This window comes from Pristis pectinata, chromosome 4 (assembly GCF_009764475.1).
Source record: "Pristis pectinata isolate sPriPec2 chromosome 4, sPriPec2.1.pri, whole genome shotgun sequence".
NCBI classification, from domain to species: domain Eukaryota; kingdom Metazoa; phylum Chordata; class Chondrichthyes; order Rhinopristiformes; family Pristidae; genus Pristis; species Pristis pectinata.
The window spans coordinates 78,616,925-78,631,509 of record NC_067408.1 but is presented as its reverse complement, the minus strand read 5'-3'; the positions used below and the strand labels follow the sequence as shown (position 1 = coordinate 78,631,509).

Genomic DNA, 14,585 nt, shown 5'->3' with positions numbered 1-14,585 from the left:
TGCCGAGGAGATTTACAAGGATGTTACCTGGGTTGGAGAGCATGTCTTACGAGGAGAGATTGAGCGAGTTAGGGCTCTTCTCTTTGGAGCGACGGAGAATGAGAGGAGACTCAATAGAAGGTTACGAGAGGCAGAGAGAGTGGACAGCCAGCATCTTTTCCCCAGGGTGGCAATGAACAATACTAGAGGTCACCAGTTCAAGGTGCGTGGAGGAAAGTTCAGGGAAGATATCAGTGGCAGGTTTTTGTTTAAAAAACACAGAGGGTGGCGGGTGTCTGGAATGCACAGCCGGGGGGTGGTGGTAGGGCCGAGACGATGGAGTCATTTAAGAGACTATTCAATAAGCAAACGGATGAAAGAAAAATAGAGGGTTATGGAAGGTGAGGTCGAAGGGGGCAGATCGAATGGGAGTAAGGTTTAAAAAGGTTGGCACAACATCGTGGGCCAAAGTGCCCGTACTATGCTGCACTGTTCTATGTTCTAAGTCTGTAACTGACTCTATGTGAGTATTGCCAATTTACTGTTTCAATGGTCAATTTTGATTCCAAGTGATCAAAATTCCTTTTGGACTCATTGAAATTAGCTTTCTTTCTGGTGAGAATTTTCACACTTCTGTTTCTGAAATGATCTCCAACCAAAACATTCTAAATGCCTAATTCTACAGGATTAGGACCATTCTGCCTACTGCCTCGATGAGCAACATCAACGATGAGCAAGCTCAACTTAGTATTTCAGGAATTCCCGCCCTCGGATACCCGAGGACATCCTTTCCCCCATCCATAGCGTATGTTAAGATTACCAAAGTCCAACGTGACTATTCTGACAAAGGGTCGCAGACCCAGAACGTCGATCGTTTCTCTTTCCCCTAATGCTGTCTGACTTGCTGAGGTTTTCCGGTAAAGTATTCTGTAATTTTTTCATCTTGCTGCATGTTCCATCTCTCTCCTCTTCCCACTACTTGGTACTTTGCCAGTAACATAACAGACCACTGATTTTGATTTTAATTGCTACGACACAGATTGCTTCTTTGAAGCCTCACATTTCTTTGTTCGATAACGGTATTTCTCATCACAATTGCTACCCTCACCTGTCCTCGATTTATCCCACCTTTCCAGAGAAACATCGTGACCAGGAACATACACGTCCACTCCTTCCGTCATTTCAGCCGATCGACCTGCCGTATGGCTCACCGATTTCAGATTGCGTGCTTGTTCATTTTTTCCACATGCATAAGAAACCCATTGTAACCTAGTTTGTATATTCAAGTTTTGCTATTTTACTAATCAAATCAGATACCCTAGGACAAATTTTAAAACTAGGAAAATTTTACACAAATGTGAAAAGATTGATTCAGGCTTAGGGTACACCGTATCAACTGAAAAAAGATACACGGTGGCAGGAAAGTGTCAAAATGGGAATCTTCGGTAGCAGGATGGTAGATACTAGTTAATTATTTATTACTATTGCTCTTCTTTTACTACAGTTAATTATGCAAAGAACCATGAACAGCTTCACAAGGTGAAGTGTGATTAGGTAAAATTTAATGTAGGAACAATTTATTCATTCATTCATTATGGGAAGAATGAATATAGAGACAAAAGGCATGAAGATTCCAAATGAGAAATCATTAAAAGAGTTACAAATAGTAAAATAAAATTATGGGATACTACCTATTAAAAATAAGGGTACAGAGTACATGATAACAAAGAAATGGAAATTTTTACGAATTGCTGGTTAAGTTGCAGTGAGAATTTGGTGTTTGGTTTTAAACATGCTCAGAGAATCACTGAAAAGAAGAAAATGTCTAAATGCTATTGGATACAGCAGTCGACAATGACCCTGATTTTACCGATCTGCGATTCAGATGATATGCACTGATCACCAACGTAAACGAAACAATGGGATCTGCAATAAGAGTGACGGGCACTAGAAAAATTTGACAATTCATGATCTTTACTTGCAACTACATTCCCATCTTCAAATATCTCTAACTGAAGGCCCAGGTGACCAAAGAGAAATCTTATATTTTGAAAGAAACAATATTCATGATCAACACATTATCTATCTCATTCTAAAAATCCACGGACAAATCTCAAATTTAAATCAGGATTTAAAAATATTCTCTCCTCTTGTTGTGACTTGTGTCGTCATTTCTCCAATTGTTATCAGTACGCAGAGATGCAGACAAACAGACAATGGCATATTCTCCCATCAAGATAGCAAGGGGATGAATTATTAAAATTGGCATTTTCTAATCCATAGTGCTATCCCTGATAATAGATTTAGTGTCAAAATAGTCCCTTGAGTTTATACAAAAAAAAATGCACTAAACACTACTTGTCAGTCAGTTAAAAACTTACCTTTTTTACTATGCTTTGGGGGAACAGCTCCTACAGGGCCAGTTAGTCCTATATTGTCATAAAAATTATTCATGGCTTTTGGATCAAAGTTCCCTGAAATAAACACAAAATGAAGAGAATTAAGTAACAAAACAGAAATTTTTTAAAAGATAGCTTTCACGCAAGCATATTTCATCATGGTGGGCAGCATTTTAATTATGAAATTCAACTTACAAAGTAAAACATTAAGACTATATAAATTTCAGGGCAAGCTCACATGTATCGTGAGCAAGGTTTCTCATCTCTCTTGTCTACACTGCAAAGATACACGAAGCTTTTGCTCCAATTGAGCTATGGAACCGCAGATCAAGTACAACACACTCAGATGCAGACGATGCCGGATCGGTCCCTTGAAAATTCCAGAGATATCATCGCGTTCCGAGGAAACAGAGGACAAAATTGGGGAGGGGCAGAAGAGAGTGCAAAAGCAACGTGGGACAGGACTGGGGAGAAATTTCACAAACCTACCAATAAACGACAAGACACTTATTTTCTGCCAACTGAACACCAGATGGTGCATTTGCTAACTTTATCCGTCTTTCCGTGACTGTTGATTGCATAGAACTCACAAATTAAGATAATTCTTTCAATATTTGGAAAAACTATAACTCCTTTTCCCAAGCGTAATTGATTTTTTTTGTTTTATTTCATTTTCTATCTACCTGCCTGAGCCACCTTCCCAAAGCATCTTGGAGTTTCGGACAATTAAATGCCCCATTGTTTTTACTTAACTCCAAATAATAACCAGTTCCAGATCAATTCTTAAAGAGCAATGCTTCTATACACTGATAATTTGGCAACACACTTCTGCCAATGATGCTTTCATAAATAAAGTCCGGCAAGAATAATGTGCTGTCAAAATATGAGAAACTGCAAAGACTGTTGTTATTAAACGTTAGAACTTTCAAGGTGTTAAACTCTGCTTCATTTTTATAAACTCTGACATCTTGCATGTTCTTGTTTCAAACCACAGACTATTTCCACAATAATTTCTTTAATAGGTTTAAACAATCATTTAAGAACTCAAGTTGTTTGAACAATATACTAAATCTTTCTATTAGTCCAATGGGGCTTTGGGTATGCAGAAGGACTGCCAAGAACAGGGATGAGTGAACCCTTGCTGAGGATTGGCTAAATGACAAATGCCCTGAATAGCACCTTCAGAAAGTTTCCAAGTACTGATACTTAAAATATCAAATACCCGAACAGAAAGAACCACATACAAAGAAGCGTTACTTCACTTAAGAGCATTGGTTTCCTGATGACCAGTACTCAGAGAGCAGCCGGTATTTACGACAAAGTTCTGAGTTTCAGTTATTATGAACCAAAGGGTCAACCAATTGGTCTCAGTCTGATCAACGGGACACCGATCTGTACTCGGTACAAGATGGAGATTGACCGTTCCATTTCAGCAACACTGGCAGGAATCATTCTTTTGCATTTCAGGCAAGGACAAAATTGTTCACAACAGTAATCCAAAGGGACTGATGAAATTAACCAAGGAGGTCGGCACAGCTTGGACAATATGAGCATTTAGGTTCATCTACCATTTCACAAACTGCAAGTTCTGCAACTAATTTGGCAGTAAATTGGTCAGTGAATTTTTTTTTTGCCAAACTAACTGAAAAAAAATGTAGTCTTACTGAAACATTTAATTTTAATAGCTTAGCAAATCAGGAGTTCATCAACGATATCTAGCCAATGAAACTGCAACCCAACTGTATTGAGAACGACTCCTGGAAAACTGTCGTCCAAATGCAATTGCCCATTACGTTAAGCAACCTAGTTTGCCTTGCAAGCCTGCTAGGACAGTACAAATCAAAGGCCTGATTAGAGAATAAAGATAATTACAAAAATTCAAATAACTGTTCAGAAAGAATCACATATAATTAAATGACAATTTGCTGAATGGTTCCTGTTTCCTGAAGACTAACATTGAGTGAGTTGCCAGCACAGTAAAGTTCTGGGTTTCATGTAACATTAACTGAATCTTTATCAGTTAATCTTCATTTGATCGATGGGGCACTGATCTATACCGAATACAAGATGAAAATCGGTCATCTAATTTCAGCAACACATGCAGCAGTCCCGTAGCACCAGGTTCAAGAACAGCTACTTCCTTTCAACCATTCGGTTCTTAAACCGACCAGCAAAACCCTAATCACCACTACAGTTTAGCAATACTATGACCACTCGATCACTTTGCACTAAAATGGACTTTGTTTCCTTTTGTCAGAATTGCGTTTTTTTCTTGCAAAAATTGTGTACAATTTACGCTTAATTTATGTTTTTATTGTGAATGCTGCTCATATGATGCTACGTTCCTGTGATGCTGCTGCAAGCAAGTTTTTCATCGCATCTGTGCATTCGTGTACTTGTGCATATGACACTAAACTCAATTTTGACAATTTGCATTTTAGACGGGGGAACATTTTGGTGCTAGTGCAACCGCTCCTGTGCTTGACTGATTTATCACTATACCTATGGATGTTATGACCAGAAGCTCAAGGTCTCAGATAATTTAAAAAAAACACCTAATCATACCCCTGAAGAGAACAGAAGTGAGGAGAGAAAAAACAAAATTCTGAGAAATAGATCTCAAATTAAAACAATCGCACCAAAAATGGGAAACATTCAATACTCGACTGCAGTTCTTCTTCTTTGCCCATCTTTCGGGTCCGAGGATAAGTCGGCCAATCCAGTTTTGTGGGTTCTGAGTTAGCTGATGAGGCCAATGAGGGAACTACGGACTCTTCCGCAGATGGGGCAGGTGGTAGTTGACAGGTCAGGCGAGTGGATAGTTTGGGGACGGTTTGCTCTTTCAACCACTTATGCAGGGTTTCTGTGTTTTCCTGATGCACGGGCTTGAGTTCCTCAATACAATCCTGAATGCTCCCCATCTACTTTAAGCAGTCGAAGGCCAGAGACTCCCAAGGATCAGTGCTGACATGCTATTTCAAGAAGACTTTGAGCACATCCTTGAATATTTTCCCCAGTTCCCTGGCAGAATATGGAATCGAGCATACGTTTCAAGAGTCTGAGGTCAGGCATACAAACAACATGGCCCGTCCAAAGTAACTAACTGAGGGTAGCAAGGCCTCGGTACTGCGAACATTGGCCTGGGAGAGGACAAGGCTGAATCGCATCAGAGCTGAAAAAAGTGAAGCTCAAGATTAATAAAATAGCACTGCCTTGGAAGCTAGGCCAATAAGTAACATTTCAAAACTATTTACCAATGTCATCTCAAGCTGAGCACAGCATGGAATTAAGTAATTTTCCACACAGAACATTTGGAGATGCCTCATTTGTCACAAGATATTCTCGTTAGCATCGCATACTTAAGGTAACGCGACAAGGAGATAATCATTACTCTGGAACAGAATTCGACCAGAGTGGGTCAGTCTTTTTCCCAATAACTGGAGGCCCAATTAAATTCTGGACAGTTGGCCATTAAAATGTTGTTTAGTGCATTCAATCTAATTCTCGGTAACTTAAGCCAATTCCTGTCTGATCAGGCTCAACAGTTTCCTTTTTTACTTCATCTGCTGTGAATGTGAAGCAGAGACGTAAACCAATGTAACTAATCAAAAAGTAGATCTGTGAATTATCTGACAGAACTAAAAGTCAGAATAATTTGAATTAAAATCTTTAAATTAAGCATTAATAATTCTGCTTTATGTTATATTTTCAATCTATTCTCAGATTTTCTCCACTTCTCCTCCCTAATTACATCATGCATAACCAGTGCTGTCGAGAAAAAGAGATGGTGATACTTTTCACCACATTTCTTGGCTCTGATTATCTCCTTTAATTTAAAAAAAACTTGACTCACCTCCAAGTTCTGCTGCCTGTAATCTAATTTAAACTATCAACCGAAATTCTTGTAAACCTCTCCATTCAAGTTAACACTTCTAGCTACAATGATAACAACTTCAATCTAAAATTTAAACAGAACCAACATTGGGCAGTGTAAAATTAACTTTTCCTCCTGGACTTTGGATTGCTTGTTACCACATTGCACTAGTAACAGAAAAATGTTTCATACTTTACACCTGGATAAACTCTTAATGATAATCATGGCAAAAGAACTCATCAAAAGCAGTCTGTATTTTGAGCACCTTGTGGGAATAGTCAATGACCATGTTTTCAAGTTCATGCCCAATCTCACTGCATGCAGTTGGAGACGCAAGTTTACATAATTATCCCTTTGCAACGGGAAGATTTACTGTCTTTGGTAACTTCTCCGATTCTGAATATCAAACTAAATTACATACAGTCAAGTACATTGTAAATGTGACGCTTTCCATAGTAAGATTTTTGCCTGCCACTTCCTTTGGCCAATGTCACACAAACTCTGACATCAAACCATTCTGTTCAGGGGAGAGGAATACAAAGTAAATAAAAGGGAAACATACCCATGAAAAGCATCTACTAATCAAAACTATAATGACGTGAGTCCAAATCTCATTTGATACATCAACACAGGAGAACATCAAGGTGATCGGGAAGTGCTTGGATTGAGATAGATGAGTAAATATGTACTGCTTAAATCACTTAGGATAAGAAAATTCTGAAGCTAACACCAATGGCAAGAACTGCAGCAAATCTAAGATGCAAACTCATGAAAAGCTTTGCAAGGACTACCACGAAAATGCTACTTACCTACAACCTGACTGGATAAAGTATAGATTCACAACAGTTAAGCATTTCCAAAATGATGAAATGGTAAAGTAAAATACCAGCTGTTCTCATGCATTTGGAGAAAAGGGCAGAGGCGGCAGGATGTTGCGTGTTTGTGGGGCTCCCATCTGGCAAATTTTATGCTCTGGTTGATTATCCGTGCTGCAAAACCTTCCTAATTCCATCTCCGGTACATCATCCAAATCCTCCACTGTCTCAGCTTGCCTGACAGCAATTGCACCTGTTACCTTTCAACTTAACCATTTTAACGCATGCCAAGCCAGGACCCTTCATCCTCACTAAAGTGAAGCTTAGCCAAAACTTTTCACTCTGTATCGTAACTTATACAGTGAAGCAACCATTACTGTATTTGTTGACCTACACTGGCTCCAAGCTAACCGCTTCCCTCACTTGTGCAATCTAGTTAAGTGATTCTTGCTTACAGAATGCTTAATGATCTCTCCTCTCCATCTACTGGTGGCCTTCACTAGACCTTCAACCCACCAGTCATTAGCCTGTCCTTGCACAAGGCACTATCCAAACATCCACGTGTATGAGTGTGTACACATACACACAGAGCGAAACCCACCGTCACCCTCCAAAGCAACGTCCGCTCTGGCATCTTGCATATCCCAATTTTAATTACTATGCCAGACACACCATATAAATGCAACTCATCAACAACAGTAATAATTATAAGAGATGAACAATACTGGAAGTAAATTGATAATTCGATATTTGAAGAGACAAATTTTATATTTCTGGGAATATTTTTCATCAGAAATGCATACCCCAAACCATGAAACACTTTCTTTCCACAGGTTGACTCACCAGCACGTTCAATTTTCCTCTATTTGCATGAGAAGTACAGTTGTTCATTAAGCTTGCCCATCTTGTCAAGCATCAATCGTCAATATCAATGGCAAATAGGTATTAAAACCCAAGTTTACACCTCCCTTACCCTCACGAAATGTAGTAAAGACCACAAACCTCTGGATTGCAAAAGGTCAATTTCTTTCAAAGTACAGTCAATGTCAATTTGCAGTTGTCGGTTTAGACTTCGTAATCTAGTCATCTCTTCTGGCTACAAAGATAAAAATCAGAATATATGGATTACCAAAGGTTGTGCTTAAGTTAGTGGTGCACAGCAAAAGGCCATAACATTCTAACGTAATTGTGCTGGCTGATGTCATAAATACCTAGCATTTCATCGGTTTTGTGTTTGATTTACTATACTTAAATGAAGTCATTTTGAAGAAAGCAGAACACAGAAGTTAACAATAACAAGCAACTTAAAAACAAAAGACAAATGCCCAATTTCCATATTGAGGCAATGAACCATCATGCAAAAATTCCACAACAGCTCTATCAGTGGAGAAGTGCAGTGAGCAGAGCCATCGCAGCTTCAGTGACTTGGGTTCAATCCTGACTGCCAGTGCTATCTGTGTGGAATATGCACATTCTTTCTGTGGCCTCATGGGTGTCCTCTGGGTGCTCCAGTTTCCTCCCAAAATTCCAAGGAGGTGAGAATTGGTAGGTTTATTGGCCACCGTAAATTGCTCCTCACTATGTGGATCAGGGTCAGAGCCTGAGAGGAGTTGATGGGAGTCTGTGAAGAACAAAATGGCATTAGTGTAGGATAAGTGTGTAAATGGGCATTTGATGGTTGACATGGGCTGAAGACCCTGTTTCTGAGCAGCACAATATTATTGAAGTAAGTTGGTCCTATTTTCCACAGGCCCACTCGTGAAAAACTCAAAACTACATCATTGCAAAGGAGTGTTTGGAGATAAATAATCATGAAATAGAAATTTTTCTTTATATTTTACAACCAGCTAATAACTAGCCAGTGTTACGACAGTCGTGGGGAAGATATTGGAAAACGTTCTGAGGAACAGGATCAATAAACTCTTAGAAAGGCAGGGAGTGATCAGGAATAATCAGCATGGCTTTATTGGTGGGAGATCCTATCTGACTGGTTTGATTGAGGTTTTCAATAATGTAACCAAGTTCCCACATGGGGCCAGAGTGATTAATGTAATTGATGAGAACTTAAGACATTTTACAATATCTCACATGAAAGCTTGTCCCAAGGCTGAGAGCCCATGGGGGTCAAAGCCAAATTGGGTCCAAAATTGGCTTGGTAACAGGAGACAGGTGACGGGAAGGGGGTTGCTTTTGTGATTGGAAGCCCGTGACCAATGGGGTACCACAGGGATTGGTACTGGAACTCTTGCTGTTTGCATTAACTATTTGGATGTGAATATTGATGCCATGATTAGTAAGTTTGCAGATGACACAAAAATTGGTAGTGTAGTGGACAGTGATGAGGATAGTCCTGTGCTGTAGAACAATATTGATCAATTGGTAAGTCGGACAGAACAATGGCAGACGAAATTAGTTCTGATAAGTGTGAAGTGATGCATTTTTAGAGATGAATGAATGTCAGGGCCACAGAGAGTATTCAGGAACAACGATTTTGTTAAACAAGTCCAAGAATCCCTGAAAGTGGCAGCGCATATCGATAGGGTGGCAAAGACAGCATACAGGATGCTAGCCTTCATTGGCCGGGCACAGAATACAAGAGCAGAAAAGTTATGGTATAGTTTTAAAGAACATTGGCGAGGCCACACTTTGAATACTGTATGCACTTTTAGTCTCTCTGGAGAAGGTGCAGAGAAAATTCACCAGCATGTGTCGGTCAGGAGGAGAACTGGATTCATTTTCTTTCGTGCAGAGAAGGCTGAGAGGAGACCCGAAATAGGTGTACAAAATTATGAGGGTCAGAGATATGCTGGACTTTTCGCTAAACCAGAGGTGTCTGTTTCCTGAGTGCATTGCTTTGAGGTGAAGACCAAGTTCAGAGGGGACATGAGAGAACATTTTCACCCAGAGGGTAGTTGGAATTTGGAATTTACTACTGAGAGGGGTGTGAAGGCAGAAACCCTCACAACATGCAAGTACCTCAATGATCACTCAAATAGCCGAGGCATAGAAGGCTGCAAACCAAGTGCCGGTAAATGGGATTGGTACACGTGCATACTTGATACTCAGCAATGGATGGGGTGAGCTGAATTGGCCGTTTCTGTACTATAATGACTCAGTGACTCTAAAAGCTTTCACTTGAAATACCCAGCTGTTAGAGGATTCATTGCTCATTAAGTGCAGCAGTAAATGGGTACCACTGGTCATGTTGCCAATATAGCAAGAAGTGAAATGCCTGAAACTCATCTTACCCACCACCCCCCCAAATCTAAACTTTCCAGATCTTCAAATGTGATCAAAAGTCGTCCTCAATGGAAACAGTATTGAGCACAAAATTCACTATGACCATTCCCAACATGATGATCAATGGATCATAGGATTAATGTTATGTATGAATTATAATTCCCACACAGAAATAAGATACAGGACAGACAATGCATCCTAAGCATTAATAAGATTGTAACAAGTGAATCACAACAGGTTTGTATGTAATGGAAGAAAAATAATTAATGTGAACCTCAACTTCAGACCAGAAATTACCACTTCAAAAATAACGGCATTTCATCCAAACTACAAGTGCCACCAAGCCAAATGTCATGATATACGTTTTGAAATTTACAAGTTTATTGGACCAAATTTTATGATGATTCAGGATCTTTTCATTGCATCAACGGCTTATTTGAGTGACTTACTTTCTGTAGTGAGATAATTACAAATACGGATCAGAAAATGAAAATCAAAGAACTGCAGATGCCAAAAATCTGAAATAAAAACAGAAAATGCTGGAAGCACTCGTCAGGTCAGGAGCCAGCTGTGGAAAGTGCAAGTGTTTGACTTCAATCTGAAATATACTTTGTCAGAATTGATTGACTACAAGCTCAAACAGCCAAAATAACTGAGTATTTTCTAATTGAGGCAATGTTTAATCATACATTAAATAACTAAATTCTTTACCACTTTATCAGTTGTTTCTTTGGTGAGAGTCCAAACACCTGGACTCAGTTAAACACAAACTTTTCCTCGAGGAACATGGCTGCCTATCCAACTATTTGTTTTTGTGTGTGGGAAGCACTGCCTTGTTAGCTTGGAAAAAGTTGTAGAATCCTTTCGACGCTATGCCAACTGAGATCTGTCTAAATAAAGTGTTAATCACCTCATTTTGTTGGATAGTCTCGAGTTTTCTACCATTATCTTAACTCAGAGTCACGTAGCAGTGCGTTTCTGAGATCACTCCAGAGAACCTTTGTGAAAAACTGTTCCATGGAAGCAAGCTTTTTTGTCTCTCCCAAACATCCACATTCTTTAAACAAGGTTGTTGCTTCCAACCCTTCTTGAATGAAAACTACTTGTTCACACTTTGAAGAATATATCACCCAATCACCGCCAATAAGCTCTGATGATATCATGGGCTACTCGTCTTTCTAAAAATAAAAGGGGTTGAGCTGTCCTGAGGTTTGTGAACATTCTGACCAAGCTATCTCATTATTACAGCCTCACGTGGCACCATGCGGTCTTTGGTATTTTGACCAGTGCACCATTAAGGCCACAAGCAATGTAAGATAATGACATGTGGTTGGAATGGAATTGATTGCAGGTAACTTCTTTCACCCTGAAGCCTTTCATCTCATCTATTTAACTGAACCTGAAAACATAGGAAGAAGATTCAACCATTCAGTCCTTTTAACCTCATCCACTCAATGAGATCACAGTTGATCGGTATCTTAACTCTAATCAGCATCACAATGCAGTATTTCCATTCAGTGGTGCTTGCTATTTCTTGCTATATCGTCTCAAACCTCTCTGATTTCCACGTTCTGCATCAAAATGCAGAAGTGAAGTACAACCTTGTGACAACAGATGGCAGCAAATCTGACCTCTGCTTCAGGGATGGCTGGCATAAAATGTGTAAACCTATTCATCTGCATTGGGTCACCAATCAGATTTGCAAAAGTGCAGTTAAGTAGTTATCCATTTCAGTTTACCATTCTGCTTTTAACTTTGAGTACTTCAAACTGCTTTTGATCTTTAGTTTTTACTTTTTAACTATTTGTTAAATTTTCCACTTGAACGATTTTTGCATATTTGTTGTCTGCATTTATTGTATGTCTTCCGTTTTATGTACGTCCTCTGTGAGAGTCTGGGGGAAAACGACATTTCGTTCCTCTACGTGTTTTTATAGCATATGGGTGAATGACAATAAAGTAACTTGAAGGATCAAACTTGAACAGTTTTTCAATACTTTGTTAAATTGTCCACTCGAACAGTTTTAAAATAGTTAAAAGGTCTTTGATTGCGTGAAAAGGCTGTCAGGACATTTCAGCATCGAAGATCTCAAGAGACGCCACCCAAAGCTGAGCCCACGATTGCAGTTTACTTTAGCTCACTGAATGCCTCTCGAGTGCAAAAGAATAAACTCGGATAGCCCTCGGTATCCATAACAGGATGGCGGGCAGGCAGGCAGGCAATGGATGCGGCAAATTAAGGCAGCGAGTTGGATTGAGTGCATTGATTTTGTTTTAAATGAGAGCACAAGGAGCTAGCAGTCACTAACACACTTGAAGTCTCAAGTCAATATGCAAGACGATGTAACCCCTTTCACTCTGGCTAATATTTATTCCTTGGACACATTGAATGAAACATGCCGGCCATTTGTGCTGAAGTGGCTCATGTATTTATATGGACCAGCTCGAAGGACAGGACTTACTGATTAACAGATACAGCATAATGGCTGATATTGCAGTATCGATGGGGAAATCGCCTGTCAGATCTGAAGGCTCATCTCCCCCAGGGTAGAGGCAGAGGCACCATTCGTTCAAATGGAAATTCTTTTCCTGTAGAGTGGGGAAGGTAAATTATTTTAGGTTATTGTTTAAAATTATTTGAATGCTTCAACACCTAATTATTGTCAATAATTTTCTCTTAATTAGTTGCAACAGCCTAATATCTTATAAATGTCTCTGGATACATATGAACAGTTACAAATTCCTTGACAACTTCAGGATCCATAGGTTCCCGTGAGATTCCAGCAACATTTTGGTGTCTGGTGGGGCAGGAGTGGGGAAAATGCAGGTCCTCTATTATTTTCCACAGCTCTTTAATGTTAATAGTCTTGCAGTTTACTATGCAACTCAATACTGCTGCTGATGTTTTTTTTGTATGTTCACTACAAAAGTGATGATTATTGACATTAGTTACAATCTTCACTGAGGTCACTCCCTAATTGTAGCAAAATGTCACCAACCCTTTCAAAAGGTTGAATCAAACAAATTTTGACACTAAAGCTTAGAACCATAGAACAATACAGCACGATACAGGCCCTTCAGCCCACCGTGTTGTGCTGACCTTCAAACCACCCCAAGACTATTTAACCCTTTCCTCCCACATTTCCCTCCATCTTAAATTCCTCCATATGCTGATCTAACAATCTCTTGAACTTGACCAACGTATCAGCCTCCACCACCACCCCAGGCAGCGCATTCCACGCACCAACCACTCTCTGGGTGAAAAACCTCCCTCTGACGTCTCCCTTGAACTTCCCATCCATTACCTTAAAGCCGTGCCCTTTTGTATTAAGCATTGGTGCCCTGAGAAAGGGGGGCTGGCTGTCCACTCTATCTATTCCTCTTAATATTTTGTATACCACTATCTTGTCTCCCCTCATCCTCCTTCTCTCCAATGAGTAAAGCCCAAGCTCCTTTGGTCTCTCCTCATAATTCATACTCTCTAATCCAGGCAGCATCGTGGTAAATCTCCTCTGTACCCTTTCCAACGCTTCCACATCCTTCCTATAATGAGGCAACCAGAACTGGACACAGTGCTCCAAGTGTGGTCTAACCCGAGTTTTGTAAAGCTGCATCATCACTTCGCAGCTCTTAAACTCGAGCCCACGACTTATGAAAGCTAACGTCCCATAAGCTTTCTTAACTACCCTATCCACCTGTGAGGCGACTTTCAGTGATCTGTGGATATGAACCCCCAGGTCCCTCTGCTCCTCCACACTGCCCAGAATCCTGCCATTTACCTTCTATTCTGCCTTGGAGTTTGTCCTTCCAAAGTGTACCACCTCACACTTCTCCGGATCGAACTCCATCTGCCACTTGTCAGCCCAGCTCTGCATCCTATCGATATCCCTCTGTAAGCTTCGACAGCCCTCCACACTATCCACAACACCACCGATCTTTGTGTCGTCTGCAAACTTGCTAACCCACCCTTCCACCCCCTCAAGTCAGTCGTTAATAAATATCAAAAAGTGGAGGTCCCAGAACCGATCCCTGTGGGACACCACTAGTCACAGCCCTCCAATCCGAATGCACTCCCTCCACCGCGACCCTCTGCTTTCTACAGGCAAGCCAATTCTGAATCCACGCTGCCAAGCCTCCCTGGATCCAGTGGCCTCTGACCTTCTGAAGAAGCCTACCGTGCGGAACCTTGTCAAATGCCTTACTAAAATCCACGTGGACCACATCCACTGCACTACCCTCATCAATCTTCCTGGTCACCTCCTCAAAGAACCCTATCAGG

At 40.3% G+C, this 14,585-nt stretch overlaps 1 protein-coding gene across 6 annotated transcripts in view; it reads right to left on the bottom strand.

The window, feature by feature from the left end:
- Positions 1-14,585, bottom strand: part of tab3 (TGF-beta activated kinase 1 (MAP3K7) binding protein 3) — a 95,462-nt gene that overhangs the window by 20,411 nt on the left and 60,466 nt on the right. For 5 of the 6 annotated variants that reach the window (XM_052014617.1, XM_052014619.1, XM_052014621.1 and 2 more), the window contains 2 exons: positions 8,070-8,163; positions 2,361-2,453 (listed from right to left, as the gene is read on the bottom strand). In XM_052014617.1, the coding sequence (XP_051870577.1) occupies positions 2,361-2,453; positions 8,070-8,163 (187 nt within the window). The remainder of the gene's footprint in view (positions 1-2,360; positions 2,454-8,069; positions 8,164-14,585) is intronic. The other variant, XM_052014620.1, reaches the window with a different exon arrangement.